The 18,202-nt window shown below is 43.3% G+C and overlaps 2 protein-coding genes across 2 annotated transcripts in view; one reads left to right on the forward strand and one right to left on the reverse strand.

Moving 5' to 3' along the window:
* Positions 1 to 2,378: 2,378 nt before the first annotated feature.
* LOC306765339 (heme-binding protein 1-like) lies at positions 2,379 to 13,713 on the forward strand (the record flags this gene model as incomplete). Its single annotated transcript, XM_079252757.1, has 4 exons — positions 2,379 to 2,456; positions 5,259 to 5,397; positions 7,252 to 7,432; positions 13,536 to 13,713. The coding sequence occupies 4 exons, from the start codon at positions 2,379 to 2,381 to the stop codon at positions 13,711 to 13,713; spliced, it is 576 nt and encodes a 191-aa protein (XP_079108883.1).
* Positions 13,714 to 14,755: 1,042 nt separating this feature from the next.
* Positions 14,756 to 18,202, reverse strand: part of wbp2nl (WBP2 N-terminal like) — a 3,956-nt gene continuing 509 nt past the window's right edge. Inside the window, exons 2-8 of the mRNA XM_079252518.1 lie at positions 17,986 to 18,094; positions 17,711 to 17,849; positions 17,470 to 17,562; positions 17,097 to 17,294; positions 16,700 to 16,810; positions 16,124 to 16,200; positions 14,756 to 16,012 (exon numbers count right to left, since the gene is read on the reverse strand). Coding sequence (XP_079108644.1) covers positions 15,956 to 16,012; positions 16,124 to 16,200; positions 16,700 to 16,810; positions 17,097 to 17,294; positions 17,470 to 17,562; positions 17,711 to 17,849; positions 17,986 to 18,094 — 784 coding nt within the window. The 3' untranslated portion in view covers positions 14,756 to 15,955. The remainder of the gene's footprint in view (positions 16,013 to 16,123; positions 16,201 to 16,699; positions 16,811 to 17,096; positions 17,295 to 17,469; positions 17,563 to 17,710; positions 17,850 to 17,985; positions 18,095 to 18,202) is intronic.

Consider the following 18,202-nt stretch of genomic DNA (forward strand, 5'->3'; position numbering starts at 1 on the left):
CAACTGCATATATGTTGGCATATGATGTGTGTATGTACATAAATATATGTGCATATGCAGGTATTTAAGAGTATAAATATATAGATAGGTGGATGACCACCTGTAGAGGTATATATGTCATTGCTTTGTGTATGAGTAAGTGTATGTGTAAGTATGTATGTATGTTTGTGTATCTGCAAATGTGTACATGAGTATCTATGTGTACATGTCAATATTTATTAATTTTTTGTATTTAGTTATTTCTTCTCTGTAAATAAAAAAAAGAAAAGAAAACTGACAATAAAAGGATTGATTTAACAAGTGCAAGGAAGAAATTATTTTAATTGTAAAGGGTGACAGGAATATGCATTGCTCACCCTGCTCCTTTTCAAACTCTATTAATAAATGTTACTTTTTTTTTTTTTTTTTTAACCTGTTGATTAAATTGTGTTATTTTGTCCAAAATAAAGAAAATTCTATCTATTTAGCCAAATGAGACCAAAGAGGATGTTTGGTCACAATGAAGCTGCATGTTTATCAACATGAACACCTCATAGCAACTGTCAAGCATGGTGGTAGAGGGCTGATGATTTGGGCTTGTGTTGCAGTATGCTTTAGTCATAATCAAATTTTGATATAAAAGTAACAGTCAGTGAAAAGATTGTAGATGTTTCCTCAGCTAAAGGGAATTATATAGTCACAGGCTTTAAACCTCCCAGTTAGAACAACAGGATCAATTCAATCAAACACTGTGTTTGAGAGTTGTGGCTGCAAGGAACTGTGGGATTATTTTCTCCTTTCTTTCATAAAGAATGCTCCAATATTTCCAAATAGATTTTTAAAAAGTTAGCGATGAAATTCTCTTGTATTTAGATATTTCAAAAATGCCCCATTATGGCTGCTTAACTTGTGGATCATTTCACTCAGTGCAGCGGTTATTCTTATTTGATGCTTATAAGATTAGACAAGAAGCAACTTGTCTCAAAGTAATATTTATCCTGTATAACCTGTTATGTAATAGAAGGAAAATACACAGTGGTATTAATAGTATCAGAGCTTATCAGGCTTGTTTTTGGACACATTAAGTATCTCAGATGAAATTCTTGCTGTATAAAATTATTTTTTGCAACAGTTTGCAGAAACTAAAATGACAATATATTAAAATGACTTTATTTGCATGTCGTGAAGTTGCATTTCACCAGTGTCTCATTAATTTAATGTGTGCTTGATGTGTAGCTTGATACCCATCTCACTCACACTCACACATCTGTCCTGGCCTGCATTATCCACTTTACTGTTTTATCCCTTAATTCTGCCCTTCCTGTTCCTACTTACTCTCCAGTAGTGACTAATGTTGCCTTCAGTGTGTGTTAAAATAGCCCGACCCTACAGCAAAGCAACTCACATTGACACAGTAAGACGTGCGTTCGTGTGCGAACCCCAAATTACGCACATAACAGAGAGAATAAAACCCGACACTTACTGACAAACCAACCGTGGGTGTCAACATTAATATTGCACACATTCAGGATGTAATTGTGCTTCTCTGCGTTCTACCATCCTGCAGCACGGTCGTGGCAAACGGGAGGAGAAAGAAGCCCCAACAAAAGCAGAGTGGCACGAGCTGCGCTTTTAGTGGTGAGATTTGGAAGAGTTGACTCATCCACCTCATGCAAGGGCAACAGTAAAGCAGGTAATTTTATACGTGCAACCAAGTTGGTACCTGAAGTACTCTTATGAGACTATATCATATTATTTTATTATTATATTATCCTATAGGATAATACTCTATTATCATTTTTTGTAGGCTTGATGCCCCATTTTATGTGAACTTAACAGTATAATAAAAGGATGATCCAACCTCTTAAGACCTTGTGATATTGTTTGCATTTATTATAATTTATTTTTTAGTTAATTTAGGATGAGTCATAAACTATCGGCATGTTTGTTAATCGGGAAGCTATCTTGGGGGGGAAAAAAACCCAATATGCTCTGATTTAGGGACAGTAGTTGTTTTTGAGCCGCTGCGTTCCCATCTGAGGAGGATAATGAGCATCCTGTAGGAAAACTACGAGTTCTGGGGAAAGAGAGGAGGGCGGAGACACTCCACTCGTGGATGCTGATTTGGTTACTCGGTTTGGCCACTCAGCTTCCCCGACGTCTTCTTCCTACGCTGAAGGTGGAAAAAAAGACATCTGTTGAGGAGAGCCCGTCCTCACTGGAAAGTGCGCGCTCTTCTCAGGAGGAGTCCTCAGACGTCTAGTTTTAGCAGGAAAACCCACGAACTCAAACTGCCTGCTGGTTCAGCAAGTTGGCTGCGATAAAGAGAAGGAAGAAAGAGGAGGATAAATTACGCAGCTGAAGAGCGGAAAGAGGAGAGGTGACCTCCGACCGAAGCGATGTTTGGCATGCTCAAAAATTCGCTCTTCGGAAACAACGAGGAGACGGAATATAAACTACTCAGCAGCGAATCAAAGGTGAGCATTTATGGCACTTTGAGAGAGAAAGCTTTTATCTCCACATCGCAATTTCTACCCTGTGCGCTTCTTTCGGTGCCGTTTTGCGCTTGTGCGACTGATTACGCACAGAAATACTGTTGTCTTGACAAGCTGCAAAGACTATGAATATTTATCCAGATATCGGACACTATCTCGCTTTTTTTTTTTCTCTCTCTTAAATTACTATAAAGTTATCTGTGGTCATCCTACTGTGATCACAACCCCTGTAACCTTGCCAGAGAGCCGAACAGTTAATTGCTTGTGACCTGTAAGGATGCGTGCTGACCCACAGACTGGAGCAAAGGGCACACCATCCCCAGGTGCTCTGCCAATCACCAAGGCACGATGAATTCTGAGAGAAACGAGTAGAAATAAACGCATTAATACAGATATGGAATCAAAACAGATGAACAAATCAAATAAAACAATCGAAATGAAATAATAACAATAGAAAAAAAACAGTTAAATACTCTTAGAGTTGCTGTTTAGGTTATTTTCCTCTTTTTTTAAAAAGAAATTTTTTTAAAAATCTTTGTTGCACAGTCAATACATGTGTGTGCGTGTAGTGTTCAGGTGGTACGGGTTTGTGTGTGAAACCACAAGGACATGTTAGCTGACCCTGCCTTGAAAGAGGATGCTGATTTGAGGTTAACCCATGCGCTCACTCATATATATGTGTGTGTGTGTGTGTGTGTGTGTGTGTGTGTGTGTGTGTGTGTGTATTGTGATACATTGACCATCACTGCTGAGGACAGTAACAGAACACTAACATCCCAGAGGTGGCAGAGCATGCCCTTTCCAGGCCAGCCCTAGTTACCCCTTATGTGTATGAAGCCTGTATAAATTATGTGTGTTGTGGTGTTGTGTTCACAGCATGGAAGTATTTCAGTGAACTCACTGATGTGTGTTGTTAATTGAAGCAGTGCTCAAGGTTTAGCCTTTGTTCTCTGCTTTGTGTTTGGCCAGTGGATTGCCAGTGCCTTTGTGTGTTTGTCTCCTAAATAAAGATATCTTTTTACAGGAAACAAAGGGGACCTCCAGCCTGAATGATTGGACAGTGAAAAGATTTGTTCTGATGCAGCAAACTGCACGTGCACATACTCACAGCAGAAGTGGAAACAATGCAGCTTGCTGCACGGCTTCCAACGAAAACGTTACCGACTTACTGGCTGATTGTATCGTTGAGTGTATCCATACGCAACATGAAACTTGTCAATTCCACACAGGAGCTTCATCAAATCTCTGGTTTTGACTGACGCTTGAAAAGAAAACATTGAAATCAGAGCTTGGCACATGATATGTGGAGCACCTGCCTACCCCTGACACCTAACACTCTTAATTAAAACTGACACAGAATACAGTGGAGCTGCGTGGCAGTGTGCACACACACAGACTCGTGCACAACTATGCACACGTTCATAGCAGCATAGCTGTGAAAAATGTGTGAAATTCTGTTATAGGTTTGCTAATGAGCACAGAATATTGTTTTTAAATTAGCAGACAGCGCATTGGAGCAGTCATATTGTTGATTTGTTTTCTGTGCGCTTTGTTCAGGCTTAGACTAATTACACTGCACACAACCACAGATACCTGACAAATTAATTGCACTATTTAACTAAAGTTAGACTCTGTTTTCTTGTCACCCTGACGCAGTTTTATTGTTAGCACCAATGATAAGTCACACAGCAAAGCACTTAATTGCAAGGCAAGAGCATGTGTACCTGTCACAAGACAAAGCTACATGATAATATAGTTTAATTTTGCATGTGCTTAGAAATGGATGCAGCTACAGGGTCTTATTATAAGGACATGGTCTTTTGTGTGGAGCTATCCTGGGAGTGGGGTTTGATTAAGATGTCAGTGATTGGTATTACTAATAAAAACCTACTCCAGCAACTGCAAGACATTTTAACACCCTGAGATTTGAGAGTTGCCGTTTCAATTTACAAAATGTAATTATTTTGCATCATATTTTTAGATTTGAATGTTCCTTCAGGGAAGAGAAAATAATATTAGGAAGCTGACTCAGGAACAACAATAAGCAATTGAAGCTGAACCTTGAGCATCTTTCTGTTGTTTCATTATGTGCTGTTGGTGCCATGTTGAGAAAAATACATCATATGCAAGATAATGAGCCACAACAGCCAGTATTTTTCAGTTTTGTTTTGCAATTCACTATGAAACACAAGGACAATACAGGCAATTAAATTTCAGTGAACAAGAAGCATGTTAATGGAAAGCTTGATTTGAGATTGGCATCACAGTGACCAGATTCCTTCTAAACTAATTAAAGTTGCTGCGCAGCATCATTGGCTGTGCTCCTCATTAGCCCCACTTAATAATGGTTAATGAAGAGCTGTTGCATTAGACATGCATCTGTGGGAAAGGGAGAGTTGTGTATGGGTTTTCTTTTAGACTCTGTGCTCTTATGTAAGACATCTCTGGCCCATTATTTCTCTGTAAGCTGACTGAGCCCTGCAGAGCAGCAGAAGAAATTAAATTATATCAGCGTGAATCTGGTTCATCTGGATCTGCCCACTTTGCTCAATCACATACACACACACAAACACAGACCATCCTCTCAACGTAAACCTGGCTACTTCTGCAGCTCATCTTCTTTAGTGTGTCAGAGGTGAATCATATCAGAGCTTGACCTTTTCCTTTTTCTGCCAATCTGCCAAACTGTGTTTGCGTGTGTGTGTGTGTGTGTGTGTGTGGTTGTACAGAGTACAGCAGTGGTTGATGGATAAGTCATCTCTTGATTTTTCTTCCCCTCCCTAGGACGGAATTAGCTTTGAAGTGCGCCGATATGATGCAGCTAAGTACGCTGCCATCTCCTCTGAGGGACGAACCTATGACCAGGTGACCGGGGAGCTGGTGAGGAAGCTGCTCATGTACATCGGTGGGAGCAATGAACAAGGTAAGCCATCTCTGTATAAAACTCATTTTGCACACCATCAAAGGGGGCTTAAAACGGAATAAACTGATGATGTGGGTACAACATATCTGTCTAATGTCTAAACCCAAACTCTTCTTCCAAGCTGGTTAATTTGCATTATGTAGCTTTATAACCTTTAAACTCTGTGTTCCAGACGTGTTCGATGACACAGTGACGTCATGTGCATTTCTGGAAAAACTTTTTCTTCCAGGACACTGCATGACGTTGCAGCAGAATTTTGCTTCACTCTAGAGAACACACTGGCTCTTTTGAACCATAGACTGTATATATAGAAATGGACGGAGCCTCCGTGACGTCACCCGTAGGTTTCCGAAGAGCTGAATTGAAGCTCGGAGGGCGGTTCCTACCGTCGCCATGTTGGCAGCATCATGCGTGTCGTCTCGCCTGGAAAATACATATATGAGCAAAGAAGTAGAGCTGAGAGGGAGGCTGTGAGTGTCATGGTGGATGATTGACATTGAGCAAACTCCAAGCTTTCTGTAGCTAAGAGCTAACCGAGCTAACCCCGAGATAACAGGAGCTAACCAGCTAAAAGAGGTAAGCGGGCTAAAGCTAAGCCACGTTGTTAACTGGCTAAAAACTGCGGTTGTTCTACGTTCTTCTGACTTGAAGCGGGAGATCGGGTACCTGTCAATCAAAAGGACACACCCCTAAATCTGCCAAACTTCGAGATTAAATTACTTTTAAACGGTCAAGTTAGAAAAAAATTCTCTCCCCCTACAGTTGTTATGAAGGTAAACCTGACCTATGAACTGAAAATGGATTTTTGTACCAGGCTGTAAACATGTTTATTTCTGCTGTGAAGTTAGTCTTTTTAACATGGGAGTCTATGGTGATTTGCTCTGTTTTGGAGCCCCTAGTGGATGAAGGGGGAACTGCAGTTTTATGCACTTCCATATAGGCTTCACTTTTTACTGCCGAAGGCTCCGTCCATCTTTCATATACAGTCTCTGTTTTGAACAAACACCGTCGCTTATTTAGCAAAGAAACGCAAGAAGATTAAAATGATGGATGCTGAATTACCTATCAATAGGTGGTGTGTAACGGGGAAAATGGCAAAAGTGTTGTAATGTGTCTTTAAAGTTACACAAAAGATATTTTTTTGCTCAGACCTCACTATTCTTTGATGTTCTGGTGTAAGAGAACAAAGATAACCCAAATTTAAAGATACAATATTTAAAAACCTAATGGTGAAGATGGTAAATTACCTAAAATACCAAGCACATTTGTGAATAGATGGTGGCCATCAGTGGCCAAAATTCCTCTGACATAAAAATGTTTTTATCTTTGGGTGGATCCAGTGGACTCAGGAGTAGCAATGACTGCAGGTATATGCTTCAGCATTGTTCACATGTATCCCAAATGGTCCTCTTGCACCTATAAAACAAGCCAATTGTGCAGTTTTAAAGCTCAGAAGGTTACCGCTTCACACACACAGAGTTGTTTGTCTATTCAGAGACACCGTTTCTAAGCACAAATATATACAGTAGCTGTCATGTTTGTAGACCAATGGCAAGTAAATATAAATGTCTGAATTTAAGAGACTAAAAACACTACACTTATTTCAGTAAAGGTATTAGATACCAATAGAAACTGATTTTAACGAACTATTTACTGAAGTTCTGTTTTGTGTTCTTTGGATAACAACTACAAGAATTACTATTTGCATATGTTAATACGTACTTAACAAAAAGCTGCACGAATTCTGACCTTTAGATGTGCGTCATTTTGCTTTAGGGAGATCAGATTCCTCTGCTGCCTCCTCTCTGTTCCCCCTTGTTTCTAAATCTGCTTTCTCACTCTTTATATTCCAAGGTGAAGCCATGGGTACAGCCTTTCCCATTATCATCACAGTGTATCCACGGAATGACGGCGTTCTCTCCCGACGCTTGGCAGTAGCCATCCGTATTCCCACCACCTATCAGATTAGCCCTCCAACTCCCACCGACAGTGCCATCAGGATTGAAGAGCGGCCAGGAATGACTGTCTATGCGCTGTAAGTATCACAAAGAGTTGGATAAAGCCACTGTGGTCCAGACAGTGCTTTCAGACATGTTTGTACACTTGTAAATGTATCAGTATTTAAATGGGAACTCTGTTCAGCATGAGAAAAATTATATATTACACAACTTATTAATTGAGAAATTATGTTAATTAGTGGTTGAAGTGTGGGAAACCATTGGAGAAGTTGATAATGTAAAGGTGAAATTAGGTTTCAATTAATGGAATGACAAATTTAATTCAATTCACTTCAACTTTATTTGTATAGCGCCACTTCACAACAATGTTGTCACATGGCACTTTACATGCACGAATCAACATACACATCATTTCAAGCCAATCTATACATATCCTATTATAGAAAGCAGCTGATTGCATCAAGTCAGGACTTTGATCCAATCCCCCATCCTGAGCATGCACACGGCGACAGTGGGAAGGAAAAAACTCCCCTTTAACAGGAAGAAAACCTCCGGCAGAACCCGGCTCAGGGAGGGCAGCCATCTGCCTCATCTGGTTGGGGTGGAAATGACAGGAAAGACAGATCAACATGTACAACTGCACTTATCAGGAAGACCTGCGGAAAAAAGGAGAAATAAGTTAGAGACGGCAATATTGGCATATATTTATACATTAATATATTAGAGAAATAGAGCGAGGTACTTCTCAGTGCATCAGGCAACATCCCACTGCTACATAAGTAATGGATGGCTAGACTACCCATAACTATAAGAGCAATGAGCATAACCTGGACAGTTGGGTCCCGCACATGTAGACTCCAACTCAGGAGATGCTCATATCCTAACTATAAGAATCATGGAAAAGGAAGGTTTTCAGCTCGATCTTAAAGGTGTGGAGGGAGTCTGCCTCCTGAACCCACAGTGGGAGCTGGTTCCATAAGAGAGGAGCCTGATAGCTAAAGGCCCTTCCTCCCATAGTACTCTTTGAGACTCTGGGAACCACAAGTAAACCTGCAGTCTGAGAGCGCAGTGCTCTACTTGGAATGTATGGAACTATAAGATCTTTTATGTACAATGGAGCTTGGTCATGGAGAGCTTTATATGTGAGGAGAAGAATTTTAAACTTTATCCTGGGAGCCAGTGTAGAGAGGCTAAAACTGGTGAAATATGATCTCTCCTGCTAGTCCTCATCAGAACCCTCGCTGCAGCATTTTGGATCAGCTGGAGACTTTTCAGGGCATATTTGAGACAACCCATAAATAAGGAATTGCAGTAATCCAGCCTGGAAGTAATAAAGGCATGGCAAGGTGTCCCTCACACTTATTTGTGTGAGGGACACCGTGCTTTACTTTAAACAGTATGCATTAAAAATGGAGATTTCTGGCTAATTTTAAAGTCTGTGAGTCCAACCTCAGAGAAACACTAAACAGGAGAAAACCAATGCGCTCTGAAACGATCATCACTGCCCTTCTGCAGCTTGCTAGAGATCATATAAGTAAGCCGGAAAAGTGGCAGAAAAACTAATGAGGACAATACAGAATATTTGGATTTAAATTAGACATCCTCTGCTTGGAAAAATGATGAGGCATTGCATCTAAAATCCATCCATCCATCCATCTTCTGCCGCTTATCCGGAGTCGGGTCACGGGGGCAGCAGCCTAAGCAGGGAAGCCCAGACTTCCCTCTCCCCAGCCACATTTGCCAACTCTGCGGGGGGGATCCCAAGGCGTTCCCAGGCCAGCCGAGAGATATAATCCCTCCAGCGTGTCCTGGGTCTTCCCCGGGGTCTCCTCCCAGAGGGACGTGCCTGGAACACCTCACCAGGGAGGCGTCCAGGAGGCATCCTGACCAGATGCCCGAGCCACCTCAACTGGTTCCTCTCGATGCGGAGGAGCAGCGGCTCTACTCTGAGCCCCTCCCGGATGACCGAGCTCCTCACCCTATCTCTAAGGGTGAACCCGGCCACCCTGCGGAGGAAACCCATTTCAGCCGCCTGTATACGAGATCTCGTTCTTTCGGTCACGACCCACAGCTCATGACCATAGGTGAGGGTAGGAACGTAGATCGACTGGTAAATCGAGAGCTTCGCCTTCTGGCTCAGCTCCTTCTTCACCACGACAGACCGGCGCAGAGCCCGCATTACTGCAGACGCCGCACCGATCCGTCTGTCGATCTCGCGCTCCATCCTTCCCTCACTCGTGAACAAGACCCCGAGATATTTAAACTCCTCCACTTGAGGCAGGACCTCACTCCCGACCCGGAGAGGGCAATCCACCCTATTCCGGCTTAGGACCATGGTCTCAGATTTGGAGGTGCTGATTCTCATCCCAGCCGCTTCACACTCGGCCGCGAATCGCTCAAGCGAGAGCTGGAGATCACGACCAGATGAAGCCAACAGGACCACGTCATCCGCAAAAAGCATGGACCCAATCCTGAGGCCACCAAGTCGGATCCCCTCAACACCTCAGCTGCGCCTAGAAATTCTGTCCATATAAGTTATGAACAGAATCGGTGATAAAGGGCAGCCTTTGCGGAGTCCAACCCTCACCGGAAACGAATCCGACTTACTACCGGCAATGCGGACCAAGCTCTGACACCTGTCGTACAGGGACCGGACAGCCCTTACAAGGGGGTCCGGTACCCCATACTCCCGGAGTACCCCCCACAGGAGCCCCCGTGGGACACGGTCAAATGCCTTCTCCAGGTCCACAAAACACATGTAGACTGGTTGGGCAAACTCCCATGCCCCCTCCAGGACCCCAAAGAGGGTATAGAGCTGGTCCACTGTTCCGCGACCAGGACGAAAACCACACTGCTCCTCCTCAATCCGGGATTCAACTATCCGGCGGACCCTCCTCTCCAGGACCCCTGAATAGACCTTACCAGGGAGGCTGAGGAGTGTGTTTCCCCTTTAATTGGAACACACCCTCCGGTCCCCCTTCTTAAAAAGGGGGACCACCACCCCAGTCTGCCAATCCAGCGGTACTGCCCCTGATGTCCACGCAATGCTGCAGAGGCGTGTCAGCCAGGACAGCCCCACAGCATCCAGAGCCTTAAGGAACTCCAGGGGGATCTCATCCACCCCCGGGGCCTTGCCGCCAAGGAGCTTTTTGACCACCTCAGCGACTTCAGCCCCAGAGATAGGAGAGTCCACCCCTGAGTCCGCCAGCTCTGCTTCCTCATCGGAAGACGTGTTGGTAGGATTGAGGAGGTCTTCGAAGTATTCCTTCCACCGACCCACAACGTCCCGAGTTGAGGTCAGCAGCTCCCCATCTCCACTGTGCACAGTATTGATGGAGCACTGCTTCCCCCTCCTGAGCCGCCGGATGGTGGACCAGAATCTCCTCGAAGCCATCCGGAAGTCTTTCTCCATGGCCTCGCTGAACTCCTCCCATGCCCGAGTTTTTGCCTCGGCAACAGCCGAAGCCGCATGCCGCTTAGCCCGCCGGTACCCATCAGCTGCCTCCAGAGTCCCACAGGCCAAGAAGGCTCGATAGGACTCCTTCTTCAGCTTGACGGCATCCCTCACTGTTGGTGTCCACCAACGAGTCCTGGGATTACCGCCACGACAGGCACCAACGACCTTACAGCCACAGCTCCGGCCGGCCGCCTCAGCAATAGAGGCACAGAACACAGCCCATTCGGACTCAATGTCCCCCGCCTCACTCAGGACATGGTTGAAGCTCTGCTGAAGGTGGGAGTTGAAGCTCGCTCTGACGGGGGACTCAGCCAGGCGTTCCCAGCAGACCCTCACAACACGTTTGGGCCTGCCAGATCTGACCGGCCTCCTCCCCCACTACCTGAGCCAACTCACCACCAGGTGGTGATCAGTTGACAGCTCCGCCCCCCTCTTCACCCGAGTGTCCAAGGCATGTGGCCGCAGGTCCGACGATACGACTACAAAATCGATCATCGAACTGCGGCCCAGGGAATCCTGATGCCAGGTGTACATATGGACACTCTTATGTTGGAACATGGTGTTCGTTATGGACAATCCATGACGAGCACAGAAGTCCAATAACAAAACACCATTTGGGTTCAGAGGAGGGGGACCATGCCTCCCAATCACTCCCCTCCAGGTCTCACTGTCATTGCCCACGTGAGCATTGAAGTCCCCCAGCAGAACAATGGAGTCCCCAGAAGGAGCACCCTCCAGCACTCCCTCCAAGGACTCCAGAAAGGGTGGGTACTCTGAACTGCTGTTCGGTGCATAAGCACAGACAACAGTCAGGACCCGTCCCCCCACCCGGAGGCGGAGGGAAACTACCCTTTCATCCACCGGGGTAAACCCCAACGTGCAGGCACCAAGCTGGGGGCTGATGAGAATGCCCACACCTGCTCGGCGCCTCCCACCATGAGCAACTCCAGAGTGGAAGAAAGTCCAGCCCCTTTCGAGGGTACTGGTTCCAGAGCCCAAGCCATGCGTCGAGGTGAGTCCAACTATATCTAGCCGGAACCGCTCAACCTCGCGCACAAGCTCAGGCTCCTTCCCCACCAGAGAGGTGACGTTCCACGTCCCTAGAGCCAGCTTCTGCAGCCGGGAATCGGACCGCCAGGGTCCCCGCCCCTTGCTGCTGCCCAGCTCACACTGCACCCGACCCCTACGGCTCCTCCCGCAGATGGTGAGCCCACGGGAGGTGGGGCCCATGTAACCCTTTCGGGCTGAGCCCGACCGGGCCCCATGGGCGAAGGCCCGGCCACCAGACGCTCGCTCTCGTACCCCACCTCCAGGCCTGGCTCCAGAGGGGGGTCCCGGTAACCCGCGTCCGGGCAAGGGAACATTCATGCCCAGGTTGGTCGTCATCGTAGAGGTCGATGAGCCGTGCTTGGTCTGGTCCCTCCCCTAGACACCTGTTTGCCATGGGGGGCCCTACCAGGGGCATAACGCCCCCGACAACATAGCTGCTAGGATCTTCAGGACGCACAAATCCCTCCACCACGATAAGGTGACGGCTCAGGGAGAGGACAGACAGACAGATTGAGGGGAAATAAGAGCCCTTGTGGTTACAACCTTATTCACAAAAAAGTTAAAAAAGTTCTCACACACTTTATGTGAGGCTTCAAGGCTGTCAGATTGGGGGACATTAAGAGAAGCATTCACCAAATTAAAGAGAGCACGTGGGTTGTGCCTGTTAGCAGTAACCATATCAGAAAAATATTTTGACTTAGCTAATTTTACACATTTCTGATATCTGTGCAGACTGGCCTTTAACATTTGAAAAGAAATTTGCAACTTAGCAAGTCTTTACTGTATCATTAGCTAAACTGTTTCTCCGGATCAGTGTGCATATTGGTTGTCTCATAATAATTCAGCCATGTCATATTTATTCTACTTAGGAGAAGAGCTTTTAATGATAACTCCCCTCAACATTTTGATTGGTGGCCATTGCTAATCCTAATCCTAACCCCCATTACCCGTCTAACCACGGCCATTTGACATCCAACACTGCCCAATATCCAGCCCCGCCCCATTCTCCAGGCTACGGCCAGGTGTTATTTTCCCTGACAGCCACAGTACTGCAGGTTTTAGATGTTTACCCCCCTGAAACACATCCCATTCAAATCGAATGGATCCAGCAGCTTGTTGTCAGGTTTTGTGCAATCACCCATTTTTTTCCATCAGATGTGTTGAAGCAGGGAAACGTGTAAAATCTGCTGGAGATTGGCCCTCATGATCAGAGTTTGACATCCATGATCTAATGCCAAAAGGCTTGAAAATAGCGGCTCACCAACTGAGGTCATAGCTGTGACATCCATCATTAATTGACACCAGAAGCTGTGAGACAAACCTCCCAGGACAACAGGTCACATGTCAAGCCAACAACTCAACTTTGTCTTCTACTTTTGATGAAGGAAATGTTTTAATGTTACGGTCCTGACCACAATACAGCAGAAATCTGTGGATCAGTTTTAATGAGAGGAAATTTGCCACCATTCTTAAAGCTGATCTGTTCAGAGACATGGACTAAAATCCTTCTGAAACAATGGGAAAGATCGATCCACAGTTAAAAAACAGTCAAGTTAGTTTCACAGCAAAGTCATAGCAGACACTAAAAACAAAGATTCGCACTGATCCATGTTGTCAAGTATCATGAATGTTAATCTGTACCCTAAAGTTCCCATTTGTTTGGTTTTCTGTAGTCAGTTTGGTGGCTTCGCAGGGGAAAGTGAATACCGAGCAGAGGCCTTGCGTCTGACGCGCACTCTGGGTGAGACGGCGCCATTTCAGCGCAAGCAGTACTTCTGCTGTAGCTACGACCCACCGCTCAAGCCTTACGGACGCAGAAATGAGGTGTGGTTTCTACAGGATGAGCCGTAGGCACTCTTCAGTCACTCAGATGGCACACTAAGTTCTTCATTCAACCATATTAACCTGGCTATCACTTATAGTTGCTGGGAAATCTGAAAATGTTGTGTTACAGAAGCAGAACATTTAGACCTTTAGGTAAACTGAGTACCATTTTGCCAGTATTTTCCACCAGTTTAAATCGACCCCTTTAAGCTTTTCAAAAAGTATTTTTATTGTACGTAGTAGTATTTATTGCAAATGCTGTTTTCTGGTGAGACTTAAATATTTACTTAAACAGGTCAATGGAAGGAAAACACATTTATTTCAAGTAACCTGGTACACTTCTGCAGTTTTTGTACTGACAAAGTTTGAATAATCCAATAATTATCCAAAGCTAGTTGTAAAATAATAGTTATTTTGATTTCTTATAGAGTCATGAAAGTCCATGTACAGCTTCAACCTTACTGACAAACTTTGTACAGCTTTAATGTAGTTTACAACCACAAAGAAATGTAAGGAAAAAATTCATGGATATCTGGTTTTAAAAAAAAACAAAAAAAAAACTTTTTCCTGAGTAAGGAACTGGACACTAACACGAGTTGAGCCATAAAGTAAAGTATCAGACTTTATGAATCAGTGTGTGAATCATAGCTACATCCTGTTGTTATTGACTCTGACTTACTGTGCGAGAGTAGTGAATATTTTGTTTTAGTGTATCATAATGCCATCTTTAATCAGTTAAACCCTACCTATAAAGTGTTTTATGATACATCTGTACAGTGAAATTTTCTGTGATAAGAGTGAATAAAATATTCAGATTTGACATAACTATTTACTAAGTGTGATTATTTCTAATTGCCTTTTTTGTGAATAGAGCCGCTTGTGTTTTATGAAACTTGAAATCCCCCCCCCCCATCTAATCAGAATCTGTTTAGTTTTAATTAAATACTGCATCAGACAAGTTGAAATGAAGAATAAAGTTTGGATAACTAAGAAAAGCTGCATACAACATACTGACTGGTTAAAAATTAAGCTAGAAAACGGGTCTAAATCAATGAATCAACAATTTCAATGACTGATCAATGACTCTTTATTAGATTTTAACTCAAAGGCAGAAGTCTGCAAAAAGAAAGAACTGCAAAAGAGATATTAATATACAGACATTTGTTTAAATCTGGCAAACTAACTTTCCACCCCCTTTATTCACTACATCTGTGTGCAAACAGTCCATTAAACAGGTGCTAACAGGTGTGCATGAAGGGGGATGCAATTACACAGCCCGCTGGCTCCTCACCACTCTAATCTGGAATAAATGGTTCGCATTCAGACATTTCAGCAGCAGGCAAAACACTGTTGGCTCTATATGAATCCATGTGGCCCTGTAACCCCACACTGGTGTAATTACTGAAAGACTAGAGTTCTGGTTTCAGCTTGGCTTTGCATACATAAATACAACGGAAGCTGCGGCTTGGGGTCATCAGGGTAACCCAGCTTCTCACCTGTAACCCTGTTAAGCAAGCCGTAGCTAATACGTTGTTCCATAATAAATCTTTCCAATCCCCAACTTTACATATTACACAGTTTATTATTACCAAACATCCAATGGAAATGTTAAATTATAAGATTCGGAATACACAATGAATCAAACTATTAAGCAATAATGAAAGCGAGGATGGGGTCACACGAGTCATGGATGAAGAAAACTTGTACATATACTACAGGTTATGATAATCATGTCTTGTACAACTAAACAGTATTCAGACTAGTTCTTTATATGGGCAAAAACTCAAAATAAAGACACAAAAGGCATAAAACTTGTTATACTGGGAAAAAAAATGAAGAGGACTAGCTATTGTTAGTAAGTACAGGAAGTGCAATCAATAAATTGCTACAAAATGTTTGGATAATAAATCTGTCTTTTTCTTTAAAAAAACAACATACATTCACCACACTGTCTCCTCCTTTACATTGCTCCTATCCAAGGTGAAAAGATTAGTCAGATTAAACTTAATCCCACTTCTGAGATTAATTAGGAGATTCAAAAAAGTAAGCAAGATGAAAAACAGGGTTTAAAAGACACATAAGTAGTTATATAAGCTGTTCCAGTCTCCCAGATATCACTGATTGCATGGTCACGTCACTAACATCTTCCAGTCCTCTGTTTGCTTTTTCTTTTCACAATTCTGCAAACTAAGTATCCACCAACATTACTTCTTCCTTAAGAACACAGGGGAAACAAGAGGAGTGTTACTGAAGTGGTGGTGCCTGAGTCTCAGTTATTCTTCTTGTCAGGAGAGTTTGGATAAGGTGCATATGGTGGAGGCCGCTCCTGCAAGCAGATGCAAATCATAAACATTTTAAGTGTAAACAGAAAAAAACTTGTTTGACAAGAAACACAAGGGGGGGAAAAAAAAAAAAAAAAAAAAGAAAGAAAACTTACCATGGGCATGTAGACATTGTGTGGATTGCTGGGATTATAATATGCACTGCCTGCTGCTTCGGCCGCCTTCGAATTACCTGCGCATACAATGAGACATGACAAAGACAGAAGATTAAAACAGGCAGTAATGAGAAAAACATATTTATGCACAGATGCCACAGCTGAGAATGCTGTGAGGAGAGATGATGCAAGGAGCACAGTGTTAGTCATAGGAAGCTGAAGTGACAGTTCCAGGAATCCTCGGGATGAAAGAAAACAAAAGGCAAAACCAAAACAACTTGAACTCCCTGAGGAGTAATAGAAGGAAATTATCACAACCAAAAATAGACATATGCTAAACTAGAACAATCTCTGTAGTGGTTTATAAACTGTAAATGTGATGTTTCAGATTTGACACATTGGCACTCATTGTTTTCTGGGATTTTTTTTTTTTTTTTTTTTTTTTTTTTTTGCAGTGTGCTTCCAAGTGATTCATTTAGAAAAAGATGGATCTCATCTGACAGGTGCAGTGACGCGAACATGAAGAGAGACAGAGAGAGAGAAAGAGGGGAATCAAAGAGACAGAGGCCAACAGACCTGGAGGAGGTGGCGGTGCGGTCCAGTTCTGAGCAGGGGGAGCCCAGTTTTGGGGTGGCCCAGGGTAAGGAGGAGGTGGGGCCATGTAGTCGAAGCCAGCTGGGTACATTCCTGAAACACAAGATGGCGACAGGAAAAAATAAATGATGTAATTTCATGATTGTTATAACTTATCTAAACAATTAGGTACACAAGAAATATATCAGAAGAAGAGAAATTGCGTAACATTCCTGGAATGTGAAAGACAAAAAATAAATAAAAGTAATCTACATATAAAAATTGTTCCATGGGATTAAAAGACTGTCTAATTAAGTTCCAGCTGCTGTTTAACCAGTCTAAAGAACTACATTGATTGTGCCACGGACTCTGAGATGCAGTTGTCATGTTAAATATGTACCTGCAGCAGCTGTTGGATAAGGGTATCCCATACTACCAGCAGTCGGAGGAGGGCCCTGGTAGTATCCATTCTGCTGGGGAGGAGGTGGGTAAGGGTAGCCGTTATGGGCAGGTGGAGGTGGACCATAACCATTCATCACTCCAGGTGAAGGGTAACCATAGGAAGGAGCACCATTCTGGACTGGAGCGGCACGGGAAGCTGGAACAAAAGGAAATATATTCTCTCACATCACATAAGGTGGACTTGCACAACAGTTGGTTCAGAAATGTCTTTGACAGCAAGTTGTAATGAAGAATTTATCTACTTCTAAAATAACTTTAAGGTAGTTAATACTGTCAAATGTGGAAAATGTGAAAAATACTGGTATACAAACCATTTGTGGCGAGTTTGAAAAGATGCTGCCCCACCTCAATGGCCCCACCACTTGTAAATGACATCTTGAAATGGGCCTGGCCCTCCCATCCACCTGATAAAATTACAGAAAAGCAACTTTTGTTTTACTGTGGTAAGGTTTTATATTATATAAATAAATAATTGAGAATTAGAATGATTCTATATCATACATAGTTTTCAATACAAATAATGTTAAGCAGCATAAACAGCGGGCCACCTACCACCTGGCTCAGCAGACACGGTGCCTTTTATGTAATTGGCTGCAAAGACTGGCTGCTCAATGCTGCACCCCTTCATCAAATAATAGGGGAACATGGCTGAACCCAGACAGTCCTTGTTGTTGCTGGACACAAACACCAACTAAAGCCAGAAAATGAGGAAAAAGATTGAAAAAAATGTGAAAAAGTGCTTATTAGAGGAAGACATACTAACTTTTAAATTTCAGATGAAATTATTACAAGTATGATAAATATATCCAATATAATATAGCCTGTACCCTGTATGGTGTAAGGTAAATGTTGCCTTTCTTGGTCCCCTTCAGCAGATCTGTTTTGCAAGTGACATCGCTGAATGACAGCTCCACATTTTTGCATTCCCTTAAAATACTGAGAAAAGAAGCAGAAGAAAAGAAACAACTTTAGTTCGGCTATAACACCATTAATGTCAGGATTTTAACTTTACAAACGACACAACTACTGTTTTTCGCTATGTGT

The sequence above is a fragment of the Telmatherina bonti genome (assembly GCF_933228915.1).
Source record: "Telmatherina bonti genome assembly, chromosome: 14".
Lineage (NCBI taxonomy): Eukaryota > Metazoa > Chordata > Actinopteri > Atheriniformes > Telmatherinidae > Telmatherina > Telmatherina bonti.